The 25,148-nt window shown below is 40.8% G+C and overlaps 2 protein-coding genes across 4 annotated transcripts in view; one reads left to right on the top strand and one right to left on the bottom strand.

Annotated features, from left to right (window-relative positions):
- Positions 1 to 432: 432 nt before the first annotated feature.
- On the top strand, positions 433 to 16,697 carry GINM1 (glycosylated integral membrane protein 1). Its single transcript, XM_048488978.1, has 8 exons — positions 433 to 626; positions 4,359 to 4,418; positions 5,309 to 5,405; positions 8,689 to 8,840; positions 12,106 to 12,262; positions 13,084 to 13,214; positions 15,330 to 15,490; positions 15,799 to 16,697. The coding sequence occupies exons 1-8, from the start codon at positions 501 to 503 to the stop codon at positions 15,893 to 15,895; spliced, it is 981 nt and encodes a 326-aa protein (XP_048344935.1). The 5' UTR covers positions 433 to 500; the 3' UTR covers positions 15,896 to 16,697.
- Positions 16,698 to 17,193: 496 nt separating this feature from the next.
- The window catches only part of KATNA1 (katanin catalytic subunit A1), a 24,294-nt gene continuing 16,339 nt past the window's right edge, over positions 17,194 to 25,148 (bottom strand). For all 3 annotated transcript variants that reach the window (XM_048488909.1, XM_048488919.1, XM_048488928.1), the window contains exons 6-11: positions 24,975 to 25,080; positions 24,137 to 24,295; positions 23,003 to 23,129; positions 20,358 to 20,492; positions 18,779 to 18,905; positions 17,194 to 17,532 (exon numbers count right to left, since the gene is read on the bottom strand). In XM_048488909.1, coding sequence (XP_048344866.1) covers positions 17,334 to 17,532; positions 18,779 to 18,905; positions 20,358 to 20,492; positions 23,003 to 23,129; positions 24,137 to 24,295; positions 24,975 to 25,080 — 853 coding nt within the window. In that variant the 3' untranslated portion in view covers positions 17,194 to 17,333. The remainder of the gene's footprint in view (positions 17,533 to 18,778; positions 18,906 to 20,357; positions 20,493 to 23,002; positions 23,130 to 24,136; positions 24,296 to 24,974; positions 25,081 to 25,148) is intronic.

Raw genomic sequence — 25,148 nt, 5'->3', positions numbered from 1 at the left:
TTCAAGCAAACTGTAAACTATCTTGAGCTCAGGCCAAAAATGGGTAAATATTTTCATAAGTAAACGAAAACACAGATGAGGGAAGGGTTGCTGACGGGGAAAGGGGAGAAGTTTGGGCGACTGCTCCAGCCCAAGCTATGCTGACACCAGCCTTGCGAGCAGGACTAGGCTTTACGACAGATATCTTAGACACTCTTTTTATAGGGAGCATTGGGATGACAATGCATGGTTTTGTGAAGATTTTTGATGGTCGAGGAACGGCTTGGCTTGTTGAGATCGTAACTGCTTCCTGGAAAAGGCCAGTCACGAGCAAAGACTCTCTGTTTGACTTTTGCATGGCCTTCCCGACAGAATCTCTTCTACATTTGTTCCCGGTTGTTTCTTCCTCTTCCTCCTCCTCCTCCTCCTCCTCCTCCCGGACTCCTCCCCGCTTCCGCCCCGCCTGTCACCCCCTCTTGCTTTGTGGATGTTTCACTTTGTTTCAATTCCTGGCTTCCAAGATGGAGGCGGCGCTGTGGCCGCGGGAAGCCCTCTGGCCGCTCCCGGGCTTTCTGCTTCTGGTGCTTCTGCCCGCCTGCCTGTCTCTTCCGGAGCCCACAGCCGTCTTGTCCCGGATCGCTAGCCAGGTAGGGAGGGGGAAGGTCTGCTGCCTGCCTGGGGGGGTTGGGGGGGTGAAGTCGGACAGAAAAGCCTCCTTCGCGAGTGGAGTGAGATACATCTTGACAGTGGCCCTGTGGAGGAAGCTGAAAGCTTTGCCGCGTGAGAAGGCGGCCAAGATCGGTGATTTGGCTGTTTGTAACGTAGGTAGTGTTGCAATCTGTGAAGTTCCAAGTGTGTTTGCTGCGAGTATAATGTGCAGGAGGAACTGTATGTGGGCATGATTGCATGGCGTTGTGGTGTGTCCACATGAAATGCTATGGTGTGTAGACTCAACATGGATTAATATATGTGCAGAATTGCATAATAAGTAGTGTTAGGCCTTGTTTGTTTTGGATATGTGAATTGTTGTGTGAAGAATGTGCCTGTTGTTGCATACATAGATTTGTGCGAGAGACAGAATGAAAATGATAGGCATATATTTCCAAAGCAACCTGCTTATAGATATAGTCATTTCAGTGATTTATTTGTAAAATTATTTTGATTAGTTGGGATTGAGTAGTTGATGTAATAAATCTCTTCTGTTTTAAGAGAATGGCTCTAATCTAGTTCTGTATGCAGATTTTACCAATAGGGTAGTAAACAACAGTAAAAGAGCTTCCAAATGGGAAACAAGGGAGGGCAGAGAGAGAGAGAGAGAGAGATTGTTGATGCATTACATGATTTGTGGATGCTGCCCTGAAGTGTTTTATGTTACATTTGTATTACTTTGAAATTTTAAAGTGCAGGAATAGTTTTGGAGCATCATAACTTACAAGCACTTAGGACTGCTTTCAATCTCCTAGCTAATACCAATGGGAGTTCTCAAACAGAGCTTCTCTCATGAGCCACTGAAGAGTATGCTCTTACCTTTGATTAATTTGACCCTTGGTTTTGAACAATGTGTATTTAGGAAATTTTACTGTGTATGGTTCTCAGAGGTGCATTTGTTAACCTCATGCATTCTTTGTTCTTCACAATTTTTTTTGCATATTTAGTTCCACGTGTTGATTGTATGAAATGTTGCAACAGTATTCCTTCTCAGAACCACAAAGTGAATTTTCTTATAAGTTAGGAAAGGAATGAATAAGAGCCTGGAGAATTCTCGACTTATGTGTTTCTACTTACAAGCTGCACCTGGTCCCATCTTTACTGCAGAAAAGATAATTGCTTTCAAGAAATACAGTAGAGGAAAATGCTGAGATATTTCCCCTGACTATGATGAATGTGATCCTTAGAAGGGGAGAAATATAACATTGGCATGAGAGCTGTAAAGGATCCTTTATTCCTGAACAGTCCTTAGTTAGTTGGCATCATTCTGGTAGCTTGATTTGGCCCATGGTCTCCAATTGCTGGTTCTTATGGTATGGTAAAGTCTTCCTTAAGAGAAAGTGAGTTGTGTTAACTGGTTAGAGTACTGTAGCACTTGAAAGACTACTATCTTTTTATTCTGGCATGAGCTTTTGTGGACTAGAGCCCACTTTATCAGATCTTCTCTCTCTTTCTACTTTCCTGCCCATGATTATTTCAGAAATTGTCTTGAAAACTGTAAGCTGATAGAACTCCAATTTGCTTTTGATGCATTCCTCATAGATGATTACTGTTGCACAATTCCTGTGTTCTTTTGAAATAGTTATGAATTGATTTGCAGTGTTCCTGAACAAGTCAAATGTTCTACTTCTGCTCCCATTCTCTTTTGGTCCATAAATTCAAGCCAGTCCTTTACTTTCATCACATACTGTGAGGAATCAGAGGCATACCGTGGGAAAATGGCACCCAGACAGAGCTGTTCTCCAGGCACCCCCCACTACGCTCAGGGGACCGGGCTCAGGGGTGTGGGATGGCCGGCTGTCGGCTTGGAGCTGGGAGGGGGGGCGAGGCTTGGGGGGCAGTGTCCTTGGGTTTCCTTGGCCTGATGATGACATGGGCGGCACCAGCTGGCACCTGAAGATGACGAGGCAGCAGCATTTCCTTCTGCCTTGCCATCTTCCTGGTCACGGGGGTAAATTTTGAACCCCCCACATTATCAGATTAGTGGCACCCGGGGCAGAGGGTACCCCCTGTCCGTAGGGCCGTGCACCTCTGTGAGGAATGCTATTGCAAAACATATTATGCAGATCTAATGCAATTATGATGAGAAGGTACATGAAGTTTTCAAATGAAGAGTGATAAAAAACAAGGAAATACTTCCCTCCAGTGATTCAGTAGCTGTTTTTTCGCAAAGCAAGAAATGCTAGGGAATAGTGTTGGTGGTTTCTGTGGTGTGAATGTTGAAGATAACAGAAATCCCTTGTGATACTTGCTGCTTAAGGCAAGAGTTTTGGAGTTAATGATCCAGCCTCTGGCAGGACCATTTTCTCCTGCCATTCCTGTGACTTCTCAGCAAAGTGAAAGAGGCAACATGTTAGCCCTTTGTTTGAACTTTGCCAGTTTTTCTAAACGTCTTCTAAGCAGAGTTGAGCCAAAGTTGCCCTAATTCTAAATGTATTGAAATTATTTGTCTTCTGCCACTTGCTCATGAGGTTTCTGAGACAGTGTAAAGAATAACATGTAGAAATATGTTTTTGTGCTTTTTGGGGTCAATTTCCCATATCTTTAAAAATATTTTCTTTATATATAATGCATGGAAATGTGCATTAAGAATGTGTAGGATGATGTGTTTGCTCTTATAATTTGATATACTTTGTTGGTTACAGGGTGGGGGGAACAAACAGGGAAAAGGAAAGGAGGGTTGAGAGAGGGCTTAAGAAGAATGTAGCACACTTTGTGGACTGCTCTGCTGTTCATTGGTAATATCTTTCTGATTCCCTGAAGATGGGGGCAAGTGACAGGAGGAGTCCTCAGCATCATGGCTTGCCTGGTAGCTCTTTAGAATGATCAGAATGATCAGTATGGAGACAGAATTATGGACTGGATGGACCATTTGTCTGATCCAACAAGATCAGACAAGAGGCATTGATTTCTCCCATCCCATGCCCCAATAGGGACATTAGTGCAGACAGTTCTAAAGGCTAAACTAAATACACTCCTCCTCAACTACAGGTCTACCCCAATAGTGAATATTGCTAAGCAGCAGGACTTGATTTAAGAGCAAAACAAGCATATTGATGAGAACTTGTGGCTAACCTCCCTACAGTACATTCTGCCCTTACAGTTGATTTTTATCCCAGCACTAGCAGAAGTCATGGAGAAGGGTTAAGCACATCTATATCTGTCCCTTTTAAACTGTTAAAATCAACCTGCCTCCCCACTTTTATTTGTGATTGGTGCAGATGTTCTTAAGGATGACTCTGTCACATCTAGTTTGATCCTACCAAATGAGGGAGTGATGAAGTCATTTGGCTGTGTTTATGAGCATATAATGAAAGGGTCTTTCTGAGTAGCTGATGTTTTTTGACAGTATCGCTTGTTTTTTCTTTATATTAAAAACATCTGTTAATATACTGTAGACTTATATATATATATAAATTAGTGATTCATTATAGATGCAAACAAATGCTTCTATTATGCAGATTTGTAATCATTGTTATGAAGTAATTGTATTGTAGATTATATTCCATTGTTAGAGACCGATGTGGGGTAATAAGTAGGTTCTTGTTTTGCACTCACCACTTTCAGGCTTAAAGCAAGAATGTGGCTTATGTGCCAAGTGGCTTCTGTACTGAGGAATTGGAGCACCATTCTTTCCTTCACAGCTCTTTCCTCTCTTTACCATCTTGTAGGAAAGCATCAAGATTAACATTACTGTGTTGCAGAACAATGGGAACCCTCAGGAAGGACAGGTAAGCTAGTCCTGTTAGATTTGCCATAGGGTGGTCAGAACATTGGACTGGGAACTGCAAATTCCTTCTTAGTCATGAAGTTCATAGGATGACCTCTGGCCAGCTCCAGTTTTTCAGCCTCATCTACTTCATAGGATGGTTGTGAAGATGAAAGGGAGAGATTAGAAGAACACCCACACCACCAGGAGCTCTTTGTAAGAAGGGCGGGATAAAAATGGCGTCTTTTTAATATGATGATTCATCAGTGAAAATTGTTGACACGTGTGGTTTTAAGACCACTATAAATTCACCAAGGATTTTACAATATTGCATGGCTATGCAGGAGCCAATTCCTCCCTGCAAATAACCTGCTCCCCCCCCCCCCCCAACCAATAGATTTTTAAAATTATGAGCAAAGTTACAAGTGTATTTAACTTCAGAGCCTTGAAAGTTACGTGACTATTCCAACCTTAAAGACAATAACTGAGGCAGAGAAATAGTGGCTACCTGTGGTGTTCCTGCCAGATGTGGAATCTGAACTGAGGTGTAACTTCTCTAGCGCTTTGTCCACTGGACCTTCCTTTTTCTTATGCAGGTTTTAGAGTCATACTAGCCTATATTATTTTCTTGAAGTTTCATGGGGTGTGTTTTTAGAGTACAGCCCACAACTGCAAAAATTGCCGGGAGTTTAGACATTTCCACATGACGTGGATTTCAACCTTTTAAATTAATTAATCTTTCTGGTTATTGTTGTTGTGTATGTATTTTTTAAAAATCAGTTAAAAGTTTAGTTTCTTCAAATTGTGCCTGGTTGTTCCCATTATGACTTATTTGGATTAAACAGCCTTCCCCTCCTTGTTTTAGCAAATGTGTGTATCCAATGTATGTATACCTCCTGTTGTTATCTTTAGGTTGTCCTTAATATCACCTATGTTAAGGGCCAAGTGTATGTAAATGACTTTCCACTGAAGAGTGGGGTTACCAGGATAAAGTGCCAGACTTTAATATGTGAGTATTGTTTTATTCTTTAATGTAGCATGTGAGCCACCACGAATAAAAATGCTATAATGACTGTGGCATTATACCCTTTGCACATCTAATGACAGAGGATTATCCATGTCAATGTGCTGCAGTTAAAATCACAGACAGCACAGTCCTCTGCAGAGTTACTCCAGTCTAAGCCCATCGATTTCAGTGGGTTTAGATGGGAGTATCTCTGCACAGGATTGTACTCAAAAGAGCCTCATGGTACCTTAAAAGCTAATGAATTTATTGTGGTGTAAGTTTTCATTAAGAGTGTCTATGTCAGATTTTTATGATGGAGTAGGCTCCGTCTCACAAAAGCGGTTGCCACAGTAAGTTCATTAGGCTGTAAGGTTCCACAAAGCTCTGTGTCATTATCACCAGTCAAGTATATTAAAAATTTATGAAAGACAAAATCAGTTGTTCTTGCTAGTTACCATCTCACAGTACTTGTATGCTGTGTCTGAGAGAGGGACACAAACTGGGATCAGATTCTGACCTCATGAAAGCCACTGTGTTTATTTGTGGAAGGCAAGGAATTTGTGCAACAGACTGGGCAGTCTAAATTCAAGGATGTGACTCCACCCTGATAAGGCTTGTCTGCCTCTTCTCTTAAACTGGCTTGCATCCAAATGAATGGGTGTAGGAGAAAGAGTGTGTACAAAATTGTAAGAGTCTTTCAGATAATCTTTGAAAAACATTAATTTCCTGAAATTTTCTTAGTTCAAATTCTATCTACATTGGGACTGGAGGTTTTTCTTAAGAGGTAGTATTGTCCAATAATGGAAAATTAATATTGCATCTATGATAAGAGAAAAAAAGCTATTGTTTTTTGTTGGACAGAAACATTGTGATTCATGGATATACACAGTGTCTTACATAATTTATAAGGCCAGAAAAACTTGCTGTTTCTCTCACACACACACACACACACACACACAGAGAGCTCTCTCTTGATGTACTGGTTATGGCCACACTCAAGGTCAGCTTCCGAGATCATCTATTCTTCATGATCAACTTTTGGGCTAAGGGCATGCTAATGTGCTTTTAAAATTGGCTTTTGAAAGCCTGAAACATTATAGATTAATCACTAAGCACAATTTCATCTAGGGAGACCAGCAGTTGCTCAACATGGCTTGATGCGGGTATGCTTCATAATGTGAGTGTAGAGTGTAAAGATAGCCGTCCTGACCATACCTCTGAGAAAATTCTGTTGAACTCAGTGGGAAGTACATACATGTCTGGGGTTAGGTTCTAAGTGCATTTTGTTCATGGGCAGTCAATACAATCAGAAGATAAATGGTAGATGTAATGTAGGGGAAGGAGCATTATACACAGTGTTATTATGATTTTATATATTCTGTATGTTTTAAATTTTTGAGAGGAGGGAAGATAAAAAAAGATTTAAATGAATAAATGTAGGGCACAACTCTTTGCTTTTGTTGGCATCCCAGTTTATGCTATAAGGTTCTGAGACTTTTTGATAGTGTGCATGAAAAGGTGTGAAGTGTCATATTCACAGTGCCTAAATAGAGGAAAGTGTGGGAAGGAGGAGATAGACTGGGGAGATTTCCTATCCTTACAACAACAACAACAACAACAACAACAACAAAAGGATTAGGGATAGTCTCCCTGTTTCCTTCTCACAAAATGAGAACGTGCTTAGAGTTGCACATGTGTGCATACATTAACAGGGAATGTCCCTGGCAGCATGCAGGTGCCAGCCCTCAACCGGCTGGCACTGCATGTTAATCTCTTTCTTTTTTCCCATTGGCCTTCAGCTTTAGGGAGGAGTGACAGGGATTGGCTTCAGATAAATTCTATGCACTAGAAATCTCCCTCCCTTCCTTTTTGAAAAACTTTGCTCCTTAAACAATCCTGGTGCAGGGGAGCATCTCTTAAAGCATGGGTGCCTTTGAGTCAACTTTCCACCCTAACCCCTGTCCCCATCCTTCTGATGAGGAGAGGATTTCTCCTTTCCTGCCTAAGGATTCTTGGGATTTCAGTTTGGAAGATATGCTTCTTCTGAGACCAGTTTCCTCCTCATGCGTTTAGTAAAGATTTTGCAAACTAGCAATACAGTCGTTTACCAGGGAAAATGGAGACGCTATTGGAGATTGTTCTGCATATTGTTAACAATGTGTTAGTTAACACCGCCATTTTTTGTCTGAAAATTAGAGTATAGGTGTTTTCTAATAACATCCATAGAGTTGTAATGAAAACTCATTGAACATACCTGCTCACGTTGCTTCAGATCTACAAACAGGACTGTGTATTCCTTTGGCTCATTTCTAAAAAAAATTAAATTCAACATTGAAATAATCTAAATTCTGTGCCTAGAAACAGCATTCTACCTGCATAGTTGGCGCAAATTATGGAAGTGTGTATCTGCATCTTTATTTTGCCTAATTTCTTTTGGGCATGAGGAAGGGCAGTAAGCAATTCAGGGTCCAGAAGCCCATCCCTTTGACAACTAGAAGCCCTGTTCACCTCCTTTAGCGTCCGAGAAATCGCCCATAGACTTTTCAGGGCTAGGTGCTTTAAGTCAAAGCTGTGAGTTAACAACCTTGTAAATCCAGGATGTTAATTCTAAATCTGCTTGAAAAATAAAGGTAGTGACAAGGACAGTTCTGCTACGGAAACAAGGGTGCTAGCAAGAGGAGGGGAAAGGTAGAAATCATGTTGGCTGTTGCTTCCCTTCCATATTGTACCATCTAGTGATTGTGATTGGGAGCCACCACTGGAAAATGCCAGCAGAATCTGTAAAACTAAGGATGTTTTGAAATGACCAGTTTTCTTGATATCTTAGCACATTTTCTTTTATCCAGAAGAAATACTTTCTCCTATCCAGAAGGAGAACATTTTCTCCTATCCAGAAGAAAGATTTCCACCAGAGTGCTATGCGCAGGAGTTATTGCCTTCTGCAGTTTGGTTTTTTGTTTTTGTTTTGGTTCAGCCTTACCCAGATGTGTTCATGGCTGCTTAAGGCCACAGTATCTACACTGGTGGAAATGAGTATACAATGCTGAACTGGATTGTTACACCCTCACTGGGGTAAGGATGCTGCTGGAATCTCCATTTGAGTTTGGTATTCATGTTTGCACCCTCTTGTCTCTTGAACATGAGCAATGCTGCCCCCACACTACTCTGTAGAGAGGGTCAGGATCCCACCTGCAAGGCATGAGTCACAGTATTGTATGTAACTTGTATTTAGAGATTATGCCTTTCTGCATGACTGCTGTGTGATATGCCATTTTATCGTTGATAGTGGAGAGTGGGAATGTTGACAGCCTACTGAATCAGAAGCAATTAGGAATTGTTAGTGTCCGCATTATGATCCATGAGTGGCCATTGGCATCCAGCTCCAACTTGCAGTTGATTGTCATTCAGGAAGAAGTGACAGACATTGATGGAAAGCAGGTGAATATTTCTTTAAATGACTTTATTTGCTGGCATGTTTGTAAATCCCCATGAGCATATTTATGCTCCAGCATGGTTATGTAGTTCTGTAGCACAACCGGTTCTGCCAAACAGTCCTGCATGCCTATTTTCCTGCTCCAAGGGTGGCATATGTGGTTCTCATCTCCTCCATGACAAGCAGGTGAGAGACAAGTCACTGGCCCATGATGGAGAGTGGTCTCCCTTTGGGTTTCACCAGTCTCTCATTGGGTCAACAAACATACAAAAACAGTCATGCTGCTGTCTGCAGCTAAGTCTGTGTGTCCTCTTTGTTCTGCAGATGCGGTTCCTGAATTTGTCATTTGTTCTGCTTTTGGAGAGCTACATTACTTCATAATTATTGCAAGCCTTTTTGCAAGCGCATGCCCTCTAAGGAAGATAAATGTGTGTTCAGAAGCACGTGGCTCTTGTAGATGGCATCTTATTTTCACACAGATTTTTTTAAAAAAATCCCTTTAATTTTTAAATTCCTACATTTAAAAAAAAATCCTAAATTTGCCTATTTGCATAAGCTATGATTTGGATACAGTGCATTCTCTTTTGGCAAAATTATAATAAGCCATGAAGGATCAATCCCAGTAGGAATGTGTGTGTGTATATATATATACACTAGCCAAATAAGGTTGTACTGTAGGTAAATTCCCATATGTATAGTATCTTGTCTATGAATTCTCTTCCAGCATTGAGTTGAAATTGAAAACTGGGATGGTGGCTGGAAAAAGCCTTAAAATCATGGCTTGAAATAGTCTTATGTTCTCCCCCACCTTTTTTATATTTTATAACATCCAGACTAATGAAGGATTCTGGATAACCTGAAGCTAGCATACTGTTTTGTGTCTCTTTGTATACTTTGGAAATACCTAAATTCAACCAAGAGGAATGTGTCACCTGGAATATTGTAGTAACACCACAGATTTCAACAGAAATGTATCTTCCCTTCCTAAGGCAAGAGAATTACTGTGCTCAATTAAGTGCACCTGGGTTGTATCCAGATGTTGCAACAAACCCCTGCTTGTTCATGGCAGGAATGAATAAGGTGTGTTGGTCATGCTTATGCACTCCCTCCATCTTCTCCCTCTCTTTGTCCCTTAATGTGTTAGAACTACTGACAGCGCCCTAATTTGGGTAAACGTCAGTCAAATTCCAATTTGCTGCATATTATCTGAGTGCAGGTACTTGGGCAAGATCTCTGGTTATAATATCACTTCTTTGGGGAAGATAATTAATCTGCTTGGGCACTTTCATTCAGACATCATGGCACACTGAGCCAGAGGCATACAGGAGGGAAATGGTGCCCGGAGACATCTGTTCTCCAGGCCCCACCCCTCCCAGCTGCTGGCTCCGAGCCGGAAGCCGGTAGTCCCTTCTGCCCTTCCCTCTGAGGAGGACAGAAGCAACTGGAAGGCTCTGTGCTAGGGCCTTTGCTTTTATAAGCTTGGGGGTGGGGCCACGCTCCAAGGGGCAGGGCCACACTCCCTGAGCTTATAAAAGCAAAGGCCCCAGCACAGAGCCTTCCAGTTGCTTCTCTCCTTCCTAGAGGGGAGGACAAAAGGAACTGCTGGCTGTCAGCTTGGAGCCGGCAGCCAGAGGGGGGTGGGGCTTGGGAAGGGTCCTCTGGCTTCCTTGGCCCCACCCATGTCGATGATGACATGGGCAAGGCTGAGTGCGCCAGAAGACGACAAGGAAGTCCTGCTGCCTTGTCGTCTTCCTGGTCACGTGGGGGGCCAATTTTGCACCCACATGTGACCAGATCAGTAGCACCCTAGGCAAATACGCCACTGCACTGAACCTTGATTCCTGACTTCTGAAAGTTAAAATTGTGTTTCACAAGGAGGAAAATGGAATGAAGGAACAAAAAAGCACATCTAGCAAATTGTTCACACTCATCATTAATACTGGCTTCTTGAGCACCTACTTGCACTTACTCTGTCCTGCATCTCTAAACCTATTGTTTAGAGTATTAAAATAACACAATGCAGAATTACTGTATGACAGTTAGCTTTGAGAAAAACATACAATGGGGTGCGTTAAGGGCTCTCATGCTGGTATTTAGAAAATATATAGTTCATTATGAACAAGTCACAAGGCATAAAAATTGTTTGGCAGAATGACTGATTCTGCCTCTTCTATAGAGCTGGTTAGCTAATAAGTGCTTTGAAGGAAAAAATATCCATGCCATCTAGGAAATGGGTTGGTATAAGCTATTTTTTATCTTGATTCATTGGTCACCATCTAGAGCACAGAGGTGAATTTCATTAGAAAGCTGGACTACAGCTGGAAATGGGCATTTATTAAATGCAGTTGCTAAATGCAGTGTATTTGTTTAGTGGCATGTGGACAATGCTGTTTTCATGGTGAAAAGTGGGTGTATAAACATTGTTTGCAGTTGTACTGTTCCAAACTCAAAATCCAAAAACAAACCATTAACCATGTAATACCTTGTATTAGTCCCAACCCAAAAGTCAGAAAACCTCATCCAAGCTTAGGCTGGATGTTGCAGAAAAAAAAAAAAGTGGTAGTAAGGAGAAAAATCAAGTCATGATTTTAAGGCCTTTTCTGGCCATCCTTAGTTTCTGATGCCACAGGGTAGGTATAGGAGTTCCATGTGACCTAGTTCCATGTGAGCAGGAAAAACCAAACGGCATCTGGCCACTGACATTACAAAGGCTAGCAATTTTCCTTGTATGTTTTTGACACTAGGTTAGCTTCACAGCTCCCTTGTAGGTTCTAGAGCAAAATAATTTCTTGATATTCATTGTACTAACCATTTTTGAGATAAATTTGAGGTCATGCACAAGGTGTAGTCAGTTAAAGCCAAACAGGATATTTTACCTCATGATGTGGGTAAATTCACATACGCACAGTGACTTGCTAGTTCATTGTCTTCCAGCACTTAGCACAGGGATGTCAAAGATAAAAAGCCTTAACATCATGCCCTGGAACATTTATTTTTCTGCCCTTCCTTTTTTTTCCCTTCCCAAGATTCAGCCTGATAATGAATTCTGGAGAACCATTTTTCATTACTCTGTGGTTTGAGTCATCTTCATTCCGGGTAGCACGACTCACAGGTTTCCTACATCATCTTAGCCCAGTGGGCTTTCATAAATTGCATCATGAAGTTGAAAGAAACATTTCATAAAGACTCAACTGAGGGCAGATGGGATTCATTTTAAGGGCAAAGTGGCATTAAAATGTTTAAAATAATAATCTTTAACACTTTGTGCAGGTTCAGCAAGATGAAGTGACTGAAATTGACATATTAGTGAAGGATTTAAGAGTGCTTAGGCATTCAAATTACACAGTTCCTTTGAAGGAAAGCATGCTGTATTCCATCCCAAGGGACAATGATGTTTTATTCACACTTCCTAATATTGCAAGAAAAGGTACATGATAACGTTTAGTTCTGTTGTTTTCACTTAGGTTTCTTTAAGTCCTGTTGTATTCTATGTTTTTTATGCAGCTTTAACAGTATTATTTTCTGTTTTGTTTTATAATTTTATCTTATGATGTTGGTTTAAGTAGCTTATGCTGCTTAAATGATGGAAAACAACCTATAAATGTTTTAAATAAATATAGCTGTTATGTGGAACCTGAACATCATTATAGGAATAGGAAAAGAGGGAATAGTTAAAACCAGTATCTTGAATTGGGCCATGGAAGTCACTGACAGCCACTGCAGTCTTTGCAGTATTGGCTGGACACACTTCCATCTTCCTGTGCTTGTTATTTTATACCAGCTGAAGCTTCCAAGTAGTTTGTAAGAGAATCTCAGATCCTTGAGTAATATATTGAAACAGCTAATTCCCTTCTGCCAGGCTAGGTATCCTGCCTTGTCTGTAGTTTAAAAAATTATTCCTAATGGGATTCAAGAACCAGAGAGGCATGCAACGATCCACTTGAGAGCTACTTCTTCTCTGTCTCCCCTGTTCCTGCACTGGCATAAAACAGTGTAACTACAGTGTCAACTGTCCAGTCTTTTAATCCCATATTGAACCTTCTGAAACTTCACACTTGCATCATATTGCTTGTGTCACACTTAGCTTTTTATTGGTCACTTTTTCTTGTAAAGTAAAACACATAAACTGAAACATTTTGAAAAATAGCATTAATGTTTTGAACTCTGTAGCAGTGGTTTATTGAAATAAAAACACCAAAAACAGTCTATCTGTTAAGCTAATTATTCCTTATATTTGTGTGTCAGTAGATGTTGAAAGTCCACTGCAAACAACTAGTCACTATCTTCTCAGGCAAGTAGAAACGACCATAGATGAAGAGGCATTGCCTGGCAAATTACCAGAAACTCCTGTCAGAACAGATCCTACATCCTCTTACAAGGTATGTTTTTTCTGACTGGAAAAAAATTAAATTTAATTCTTTACCTCATCTGTCATGCAGAAGATACCGGCAATAGACTTATATATGAATCATTGTTCATGTGTAAACTCTGGTGCCCAAAATCTAGAAGGAATTGAGTATTCATCCAACTTCCTTTTTCCTCTCTGACTTTTCCAAACTGTAGAATCACTTCAGAGCTTTTGAAGTAAATCCACCACAGACAGGAATGACCATTGGAGGGTCTGTCTCTGAGCATAGGAGGACATCTTCTGGGTGATTCCAAGTATCCAATCAGGGAGACAGGAACAAGGTTCTTCTTTGTGTTTGGCATAGGGACATCCCACTTCCTCTCAGTTCTGGTAACTCTGAATAGCACTCAGATTATTTAAATAATTATATACACTGATTAAAACTGAACTGCAAGAAACATATGGGAACCTGGGAATGAACAGGATATAAACAGGAAGGAATGAGTAATCACTTGCCTGTACAGAGAAATGATAATAAGAGGAAAAATGATAACAGGAGGGTAAGATGTCCTCCTATGCTGAGAGGAGGAGGACCCTTCACGGTAAGTTTCCAATGATAATTCCCCCTCTGAGCCAGATAACATCTTCAGTGTGATTCCCATTATACAGTCAGGGAGCCAGGAAAAAGATTCTTCTTGCTGTTTGGTACCCCTTCTTCTCAGTTCTTCTCCTGCTTCACAGGGAGAGAAACCAGCTCATTTGCCTGCACTAGTTTCCTTTCTGGGTCTGTTTTTTTACCTCTTTGTACTTATTCTGCATTCCTCTTTTGTTGCTGCCATGGCCATTGACCTCCTCCCCTCAAGTCAGTGGCGTACTGGGGGAAAATGCCAAAGCAGCTGGGCTGGGAGCCTGCTGCAGACCGCCCTTCAACCTGGCCCTCCCCTCAGCCCAGCCAGGTTGCTCCTTCAGCCAGTGGAGTCTCTCCTGAGCTGCTTGCTGTTGAGCTGTAGCTGCAGGCCAGCTCTTGCCTGAGAGCCAACCTGCAGCTGCGGCTCACACCTCAGGCAGGCACCTCTCTGCTGACAGGGAGGCCGGCTCTCGGGCAGGAGCTGGCCTGTGGCTGCGGCTCATCAGCAAGCAGCTCAGGTGGGCGCCGCGGCTGCAGCTGACCTCCCTGTCGGCAGGGAGACTGGGGAGTGCAGGAGTCAGTCTGTGGCTGCGGGGCCCACAGCACGGAGGGAACTGCTGAGCAGCACGCAAGGACCCAGCTGGCGCTCCCCCTTGTGATCAAATGGTGTGTGCCCGGAGACATGGGATACCCCATGTCCCCATTAATGGCTGACTAAAGTTCAAATGAAATTGGTTTATTGTATCAAGAGTAATGAACAGGTTGCACTCAAGTGTTGATCATTCATAAATGATCTTGAGTCACAGGTCAGTAATGAGTTTAGTCAAGACCATGGATGACATAACATTATTCAGGATAGTGAAATCTTAGCAAACTGTGAAGAATTCCAGGGATTCTCTAAACCATATTGTATGTCTACAGAATGGTAATGCAGGTTAATGTAAGCAAGTGGAAAGAATGGTACATTGAGGCAAAAAAAGTACTTCAAATATACATATATAGAAACTGAGCAGACAGTGACTACCCATGAGGGAAATCTCAGAATTGTGGCTCTTCGAATATATTGGCTATTGTGTAGCTGCAGTGAACAAGACAAAATATAAACGCAGTTCCATTGGAAGCATTGTATAATTTTGGTTTGTTCATCTGAAAAGGATATTGTAATGATGCAGGAAGTACAGGAGAACACAGCTAAAATTTTTGCCAGAGCACTTTTCCTACAAACGAAGGCAGAATGAGGCATTTTATTAAGAGACAAAGTACGGAGAAACTTGATGCAGCGAGGCGGGGCAATTTCTATCAGTTCCATTAGCTATAGCCTGCCCTCATTCTATTGTATTCCCAAGGACTTCCGGTCCCATAGGAATGCATTTCCAAGAGGGAATGCATTCAAGTGGCATGTGGTTAAAAGTCCCTTTGTGAATTCACCCCATTCACAAATCTGTACCATCTAAACCACGCCTTTATATTTTGTGGACACACTTCAGAGCATTTATATGCATTGTTCTATATTTGCAGGTGATGTGTCAGTGGGTGGAGGATATCAGAAAATACCTTTGCAAGTTCTGGCTTCGGTCATTTCCGGTATTCTTTAATTTGATGGAGGTCATTGTAGTTGGAGTTATAGGAGCAGCTTTAATAATAAAAGTCTTAAAAGTGGTTTGCCCATGTGAGCCCAAGTAAGTGCTACTTATACTTCATCCTATAAAAGTAAGATGCTATTTTAGCAAATTTTTGGATTAATGTTTTCCCCTTCCCCCTCCCTGTTTATCATTGCATAGTAGACAGTCAAATTTCACACATAATATACTGTTGAACACTCTTTATTTTGTATTTGGCTAGAACCACTCAGGAAGTGCTCTTTAGGAATTAAAACTTCCACACACATATTGTACCATCCTAGAAATAAGCAGTATTCCCAAGTTTGTGAAAAACACCACAAAAATCTTACATGACAGACATCTGTGTTTTGTTCTTCTTTTTCCAGGGGGATCCTCCATCTTGATTTCATACCTGTGGTTACAACTAGCTTGCTTCCAGAGATGCCAGAGAAAAAAGACAATATAGAGGAAAAATATATTTAAAAATGTTCACCTTCAAGTATCTGTATGAGTGTGACCCAATATTTGGCATGATTATTAATATATTGTATAATGCTGTTAAGAAAAGGCTATGAAATATCAGTTTTTTAAAGGACATCTAACATTGGGCCCCTAAAGAGTTCATCTTGTTTCACTTCAACCACCCTAATGACCTCTCTCTCTCTCTCATACACACACACATACATACAGCCCAGCAGGTTCCTTATAGAATGGCTGCAGCAAATTCTAACTTCTGTGAAGTAATTTTTCAATATACAGTTTAATCAGCCCAAGCACACTGTCTGTATGAACCTGCCATACTAGCCTCACCCTGCAAATCTTTTAAAAAAGTATTAGTAGGGTATGTTTCCAAGTAAATAGTACGTTTACAGCTTTAAGATCAACATGATGATGAAAATAATTAGTCCTATTAACATGAAATGAAAATATATGAGGACTGTATACATCTGTAACAAAAAGCTGATTTAAATGGGATATTCTTAAGTGTGCCTTGGGGAAGAAATGGTGGGGAGGAACTTTTATTTTGCTCTTACAGTAAATAGGTTGTTGGTGTAATGCTGTTACTGTATGAAGGGCAACCTCACATTGCAAGCACTTTATTTAATCCATAAAAGGTGTCCTAAAAGGTGTAAGCACTTTTAAAAACGGTGCTTCTTCAAGCTGAAGTACATAGTTAATTTTTCGAACGAGCACAAATGCCTTTAAAATGGTGATTTACAAAGCAGTTTTCCAGACAAATTTGTATTATCACAACTTTTCAATAAATCTTTACATGTTGAGAGTAGTTAAAGATTTGTATTTCTTTACTTTGAGTTGTCTGAACAGACTGTTTATGATACTTTAAGTTATCACTATGTACTTAACTAGAGAGGCTATGTTCTGTGATCCCAAGTATCTAAGCAATGACTGAAGCCAGATGTACAACTTTGTTCTAAATGGAAATGTGTTTCAGTGTTCTGTGTAAAGGGCAACATTCCTCAAGTACCCTCTGCATTGGTTACTTGCAATTCTAGAATACAAAACTCTTCCTATTCATGAAGCTGAAATTATGTTTCAATTTGTCAATGCAACCATTTATTCTTACACTGTATGTCACTTAAATGTAGTTAGTCATTGAAGTCTAGCAACCTCTACCTAAACACTGATTGCAGTGAAAGATTTATGTAATAGAGGGACCCATTCAATTTACCCAGCATTTAAATCTTTGTTAAAATGGTCTGCAGAACACACTTCAGCAACATTAGAAACACGGTGTGTGTGTGTAGAGATAAGAGTTCCAGTTTAAGAAATGAACTTTATTAAGCATTGTTGTTTATGTAATTATAAAACTTTAAAAAAACAGTAGTCAGTGCCCTGGAGTACTATTTTTAATTACTTTTGGAATTGTTTGAAGATGTAAGGCAGATTTCTCACAATAGGCTTAGCATGATCCAAATTCAAGTATCCATTTCTCATATTTTTCAATGTCCGCAGCAGAGACTGACTTAGAAACTTTCTTTAAAGCCATTTCAAAGTCTTCCATTGTTGTTGGCATGTGCATTTCATCTCTGGAAAGATTTCTAATTTCTTCAGGCGTCAAGCCTTCAATGCGTCTTCTCATAGCCATCAGTGAAGCATCCCTGTTCAGATACAAGAGTGAATTTTGTGACAATATACAGACTCAAAGTAGTACTAAACAAATATGAAGCAGTTGTTGTAGATAAGAACTGGGTAACTTACAAGATCAATGAATCCATTTAGGAAACTTTCAACGCAAGCTTGGAAAGAATTCCACTGGCTTTTTGGTGTTGCCAGATTCTTAGGGTAAAGGATAGGTTGCCCAAAAGCAAACAGGTCATGCTGTGAACTAAATTGTTTTAATGAAGTTACGTGCTTTGATTGTGTGTTCCTGCATTGCAGGGGGTTGGACGTGATGTCCCTAATGGCCTCTTCCAACTCCATAATTCTAATTTAGAAGTATATTATCTGTAACAGCTAGTTGGGTCTTCCTGGAAGTAAACCAAATGATTAGACGTGATTACCTGTCGTTCTTGACCCTTGTAACTTTTTATATTCCTTAGATTTGTTCAGCCTTCCTCAGCACAGCTTTAAGCAGACATAATATGAAAAGAAGCATCTCCATATGTCTGTACTCAGTATAAGACATTCTTACACCAGGCAGATGAAACATCAATCTTTTGGCTGAAAGTATCAGAGGTGTGCTGTTTTTGCTCACTTATGATTATGGCTCTTTACAGCAGTTGAACTTAAACTGATCTGGGCTAAAATAATAGTAACTCTATTTCAGCACACAAAAAAGATCTTTTGCAGTTACCCACAGACTTTGAAACCTTGGACTAACTCAACTTTCAGAATATTATTTTCACAGCCTTTCTTTCTCTGACTATATTTCTGTCATCATAAAGCTTGCTCCAGATTTGTTGTCTCCCTTTAGATCTGCTTTAGGAAAAACATGGGAATCTAGGATCCTGGCATCACTGGTGCTTTAAGTAAAAGCCATAAATAGTAGACATATAGGCAAGCTCCATTAGCAGGACCAGAGGCAAAGTACAAATTCCATTTTCTCTAAGGTTATTTGAGCTAGAAGTGTTGCTGGAATTCATATTGTGAAATTATTAGGAGAAGAAGCAAATGGGTACAGAAACAATAACAGATGAAGAAAAGTAGAAGAAAAATTATAAGACGACAACGCTGACAAGACAGAAAAAGATACAGAAGAAATGGAGTAGAAATCATATCAGGGAATGGAAAATGTGGCATTGGTGCAAGCTACTGGATGAACACTAATGGTATAGCAAATAGAACATTTCCATTTACATTAAATGTTCAAGTATTATATTCGGGTATTGTTCAAATATTTCATACCTGCACACATTGGTAATGTCAGCACCAGAATAGCCTTCCATATTCTGTGCTATAGTTGCAAGGTCAACATCATCAGCAAGCTCTAGTTCTCTCAAATTTATTCTTAAAAGTTCTTCTCTGCCTTTAGCTAGATAAAACAACAGTGACAACGTTAACAAAATACAGTCAGGTCCCTACATAATGACATCTTTAATTAGTCTAGATCAGCGTTTCCCAAATGGTGTGTCGTGACCCACCACTGGGTCACAAAAGCAAAATGCTGGGTCACCTAATGTCCAGGGCTGGGGCCGACCACCCCTCCCCTGCTCAGAGGGCACCACCCACCTGCAGCCTGCCAGCCTGGACGAAACAGCAGCTTCGTGGCTCCCCCCTGACCACCCAGAAAGGGGCTGGGGATGGAGCCACAGCTTGCTGCAGATGCTGGTGCCATGAGGAAGGTGGGGGTGGAAGTGGCATCCTAGGAAGCCTCCCTGACGACGATGTGTACAGATGAGGCCCGGTGCAGGGCTGGGGTCATCCCTGCCTAACCAGGCACGGGGCAGCCACATGATGGGGGTATGGCCTTGTTAAAACCGTCCGAGCCACCCCAGGGCCAGAGCTGGTGATTGGCGGTGGACCTATATAGGAATACGAACACAGGGAAAAGGGATAAAAGCAGTGGTGGGATTCAGCAGGATCACACTACTTTCTGCAGAACTGGTTGTTAAAATGGTGCTTGTAAACAACCAGTTGTTAAATTATTTGAATCCCACCACCGGAACCAGTTGTTAAATTATTTGAATCCCATCACTGGATAAAAGTGCAAACGAGGGAAAACACAGGGTAGGTGAAGAGTGAGTGAAGTGCAGCACAGCAGAGAAGGAGAACAAAGTGAAGGAGCCAGAGGGGAGGAAAAACTGGACATTCAAATTTGTTTTATTTTACTGATAAATAGGCCATAAATATTTTAATGAGTCACAGAAGAGAGGTATTAAAATAACCCGGCTATAGAAAGTTTGGGAAACGCTGGTCTAGATGTGCATGGTTACTAATCTGAATTAAAATGCTGAGGATTTTTTACATAACGTTTCTCTAAACATTACATTGCTATCCTAAAATAGCTATATAAACTCAATTTGACCTGCATTTTGAGACTTTCAGCGTAAATTCTACATGATACATAAGAATTTCACTGTAATGAGGAAGTAACAAGCCCCGTGGTGCAGTGTGGTAAGCTGCAGTACTGCAGTCAAACCTCTGCTCATGACCTGAGTTTAACCCCGATGCAAGTCAGGTTTGGGTAGCTGGCTCAAGGTTGACTAAGCTTTTTATCCTCTGAGATTAGTAAAAACAAGTATCCAGCTTGCTGGGGGTAAAGTGTAGATGACTGGGGAAGGCAGTGGCAAGTCACCCCATACAGATAGTCCGCCTAGTAAACACTATGAATCAACATTACCCCATGGGTCAGTAATGATATGGTGCTTGCAAAGGGAACTAACTTTAATGTGGAAAAGTCTCATTGTGGGATTCAGATACAGCTCTACAATTTATCATTTAGAATGGTAAGAGGTTGGGTTTTCCTGATATAAAATGTTTATACCTGATGGTAAAGGAATGTAAATTCTTTTCTCTAGCCGTCGTCTTAAAGCCTCATCAATATCCCATGGAAAATTAGTTGCAGCTAGTACCATAACCATTTTTGAAGGGTCATCAGTTTCAGAAGCCCCTCCAACACCTAAATTAATAGAAATTAGAAGCATCAAAGAAATTATAAGCAGCAAGTGTAATTTCATAATACTTGAAGTCATCCAAAGCAATTCATTTCAAAGTAAGCTGACTTCCAGCAACAAAACTCCATCACTTTGAACTGTCACTATCTTGAATGCCACTGAGCTTCTAAACAGGCAGTGGTAATACCTGGTCACCAGCCTGACAGAAGTGGTTGTATGAGATATTCGTTGGCTATTACGGCCCTCCCACCATCAATATACATTTTGTTACTTTTAAAGAGAAAGAAGAGAACTACGACAGCTCTGAAAGGAGGGAAACATTTATGGTTTTCAAATTGTTCATTGATTCCAAGACTAGAACCAAATCTTATTCAGACACAGTTGGCTTGTTCAGAAAATGAATATAGTCACTCTCCACAAACCCAAATAACATACATTCCCTAAGTCAGTGATGGCAAACCTATGGCATGGGTGCCAGAGGTGGCACTCGGAGCCCTCTCTGTGAGCACATGCACACAGAGTTCGTCATGTGGGGGCCAAAAAATCACACACACACCCCACACACATCTAAGATGGCTTGGACCACTGAGCACGATTTACGCGCACCGCGGTGAGCGGCTGGTGGGCCTGGTGCCTGTGCTCCGGGTGGCTGCTGCCTGAGGGGGGGGGGAGCAGAGGAGGCAGAGATGCTAGAGAGGCACAGAGCGGTGTGCGCGAGACTTGCTGGAGGTTATAGCAGGCTGGCCCCTGCTCGAGCGGGTGGGGTGGAGGAAGAGGGGGCCAACCGGTTTTTTTTAAACTAAAACCTCAGCATTCAGGTTAAATTGCCAGGTTGGCACTTTGTGATAAATAAGTGGGGTTTGGATTGCAATTTGGACACTCAGTCTCAAAAAGGTTTGCCATCACTGCCCTAAGTGATTAGCAGCTGTTAAATGCATAACCAGCTCAGGTCTATTATGAGACAACATATAAATCTCTCAAAAAAAATAACCTATGAAATGGCCCTCAGGCTTCTGGGTGCTGAATAAATCTCTCGAGAGTTGTGAAAGAAGACAGTTGAAAAAACAAAAATGCAGCTGGATTCATTTTCAACAAGATATGGCATAAGTGACTCTTTTAGATAGTGGATTAGTATAAGCCTTACCCCGGAACATGAATTCTCATATCTCACAGAAATCTAAGAATAAAAACTTACCACCTACAAACAATTAATTTGCATACAAAATCTGGCTTCAGAGTCCATTTTGGGAAAACTGTTCTCCCACCCTGATGACGTTTACCAGAAAAAAGATGGGGACTGTAACTCTGCCTGATTTTCCTGGATCCCTTAGCAGCTTTCATTGGCTGAATCCAACCATCCTGCAAGCCTTTCTCTTACCCAAAGACCCCTCCTCCAACTTGAAATGGCTCTTCCTCCAGTGGAAGAGCCACTTATGTTGGAGAAAGATGTCAAACCTGGATTCAGCTTTACTTTTGGAATCCCAAGCAATGGTTGCACCCTGGGGTGCTTTTGTTTAACTGATAAGACCATTGTACCTACTGCTGGAATATTGTCTACTAGCACTCAGCTTTACTAACCTTCGTATTGAATTATTGGAAAGCACTCTAAATGGACTGGAGCTTGAAGATCATCCATAAACTTCAATTTGTTCAAAATGCTTTAGGCTCTTTTTTTTGGCAGAAAACTGATTTCTTTCAAATGTGTTTCTGGGTCCAATTCAGGATGGTGTACTGGTTTTGTCCTTTACAGTCCAGGCAGTCCATTCCAAAGGGAGTGGTGGTGGTGGTAGTAGTGCAGTCGCTGGGGACAAAGCCACAGTAGTGCACTCTTACTGCCTCCAATGGGGTTTCAAATGGCACGGGAAGGAGGAAAAACCAGAAAAAACCTTGGCCACCTGAAAAATTCCCACAGAGTAGACTGACATGCCACACTACTTGGTGGTGTAAATTGGCTGCTGGCGTAGGGGGCGTCGAAAATCCTTTGGGAGCAGGCTAAAGACGATTTCACCTCCAGGAACACCCCTGGAATAATGACATGGAAGACCACCTCCTGGTTACTCCACCGTGGCACCCTGCTGCTGGGGCAAGTCACTGTGAAGTGGTGTCTGTGCCACTTTGTAGAGTGCTGGTAGCATCAGTGCCAGTGCAATCCTTCCACCGGCTTCAGCGCACCCCCCTCCCCCAGTAAATGGATTTTGGAGGTCTCTATCCTGTATCATCTGTCAGTAAGGCTCTCCTCTGGGTAACATCTTTTGCAAATAAAAAAAAGCTAGCCTCCTTAAGAAATAAAGTCAGTTCAGTTGTTGTTTTAAGTAATGGAATGCTCTCCTTCATAAAGTGTGATAAACCATATCCCTAACCTCTTTCGATAATCAGACAAAAATCTTTATCCATCAGACTTTTAGATGTGCTGTTTGATTAAAGCAGCAACAAAGCATCCTAGGCATACTTTGTGTTACTGAAACAGTAAACAGCTCTGATTGTTAATATTCAGTATACAAATAAATATATTTACCATCCATTTGAACAAGCAGTTCTGCCTTCACCCTTCGACTGGCTTCATGCTCCTCAGAGGTTCCTCTGCGGCTACAGATAGAGTCTATTTCATCAATAAATATTGTTGTTGGTGCATAGAATCGAGCCTGAAGATACAAGAAAATAAGAGAACATCCATAGATTTATCCTAAGTTTATTCATGAAATGTAGACTGTTTTGTACTGCAGAATTTACTTCATAAAAAACAATTCATCTTTGGCCTGAAGAAATTAGCTTGGGAAAGAACCCTCCAGCATTCAACAAGGATCTTACATAATAATTTTGACTTATAATCTTGTCCAAATAATGATATAATAGGTGTAATTATTTAGACTTTATTATTATTAAAGTTTCCAAGGCAGTTCAGAAAACATTAAGTTATAACATAATGCAATATGAATTCGCCAGGTTAAGTACTAAGAAGTAGGGCTGTGTATCTGGATATAGCTGAGCCAGAAAGCTCCCCTTCCCAAACAAAGTAATTTCAGCATTTTTCAGCCAAATAAAAAACCCAGCTATCTGGTTAGAGCCGAATAGCAAATGCCAAAAAAGAACTTCCGGCTATTCCCATTGCTCAGCCAACAGAGGGCTTGACTCAGCTGATGCCTACATGCAGCTCTTCCCCACTGCTGATCCCTGCATTTTGGGTTTGGCGTAAAAAAACCTGAAATATTCTGAATAAGCTCGCTGGGGAGATCGGCTTTTTGAAAATTTTTAGGAATTTTAAACTCGACACTCCCCGACCCCCCAAAAATACCAGGAAAAAAATGGAATACACCTCTAGCAAACAGTGCCTTCAAAACACTCCAGTATTGGACAACAAGTCTATATAAAATGATGAGGTGAGGACATTCTAAATATCAGAAGCAGGTTTCATCACTAAGGTTACTCTGTAGTGCAGGATGCTTAAACGTCTGTAGTACTGTGAACAGTAATTCGACAGCCATAAACTAAGAAGTCATTAGCATGGCCACCATGCCCTAGGCCAAACATTACAAAAACCTTATATATAATCAAGAATTCTAGAACATTTTGATATTTTACCATTTGCCAGTTATAACCTACTACTCCTCTAAAATGATTTCAAATCATTGCTTATGAGTTCTAAAATCACCATTTCAAACAACAGCCGAACAAGTTTTTCAGATTCTCCTCTGTATTTTGAAGTAAGTGTTGATGAAGATATATTGAAAAAAGTTGTCTTGCATTCAGTAGCTACAGCTTTTGCAAGAAGGGTTTTTCCAGTACCAGGAGGTCCAACCATCAATACACCCTATTTAAAAAAAAAGATTTCAGAATAAAAAACAATGTGAAGACCAACTTTTAGAACGTTTAGAATACATTCAACAGCACACTGTAGTATTCTGCACCATCCACTGTAACAGCTAACGGTAGAGTAAGAGAATATTTTTTAGATTCTTAAAGTAACAATGCAGGGATACAACACCATTTGTATGATTTGTAGTTATCAAGACTTCAGCTAAATTAAACATAATAACTGGTTTTATTTATGGCTAAAACCAAGTTACATACAAATATAACCAAAATAGTTCGTTACAGAAGAACTATGGTTGGATCAAGCAGAAGAACAATGGTTGGATCAAACATTATGATATGAATAATAGGTCTTATAACACTTTCCCCTTGCTAGCTATGAAAATCCCCGGGGGATCACAATAATACAGCCAAGTATTGGGGGGAGGGGGCTGCAACTGGGAGAGGAAATTAGGTGAAGCATTTCCTTTTTGCCAGCATTACCCACCAGCATAAGGAAGAGACTCTGATTTTAACTTCTTTTTCCTCCTCACTGTAGCCAGCCACCCCTCCCCCAGTACCTTAGTGAATTCTGTTCCAGTGGGTCCTCTGATCCTCAGGAGGTTTTCAAAGCAAGAAGGAAGTTAGGACACATCTTAAAATTTCAGTAATGCTTCCAAATGATCAATATATTTTACCTTCCAAGGCCTTCTAATTCCCTTAAAGAATTCTGGCATCCACATGGGTAAGACTACAGCTTCTTTAAGCAATTTTTTAGCCTCCACTAAGTCAGCTATATCATCCCTTTAAAAAGAAAAAGAATATTTTTTAAAGTATGACATGATACTGAACACAGCAATTACAATTCTGCT

Source organism: Sphaerodactylus townsendi, linkage group LG01 (genome assembly GCF_021028975.2).
Source record: "Sphaerodactylus townsendi isolate TG3544 linkage group LG01, MPM_Stown_v2.3, whole genome shotgun sequence".
NCBI classification, from domain to species: domain Eukaryota; kingdom Metazoa; phylum Chordata; class Lepidosauria; order Squamata; family Sphaerodactylidae; genus Sphaerodactylus; species Sphaerodactylus townsendi.
The sequence above is the reverse complement of the archived record's forward strand: the minus strand, read 5'-3'. Positions and strand labels throughout refer to the sequence as shown.

Coding starts and splice junctions, on each gene's coding strand:
- GINM1 (XM_048488978.1), top strand. CDS start 501: ATGGAGGCGGCGCTGTGGCCGCGGGAAGCCCTCTGGCCGCTCCCGGGC. Junction 12,263..13,083: donor TCCTAATATTGCAAGAAAAG/GTACATGATAAC, acceptor GTGTGTCAGTAG/ATGTTGAAAGTCCACTGCAA. Junction 15,491..15,798: donor GTTTGCCCATGTGAGCCCAA/GTAAGTGCTACT, acceptor TTCTTTTTCCAG/GGGGATCCTCCATCTTGATT.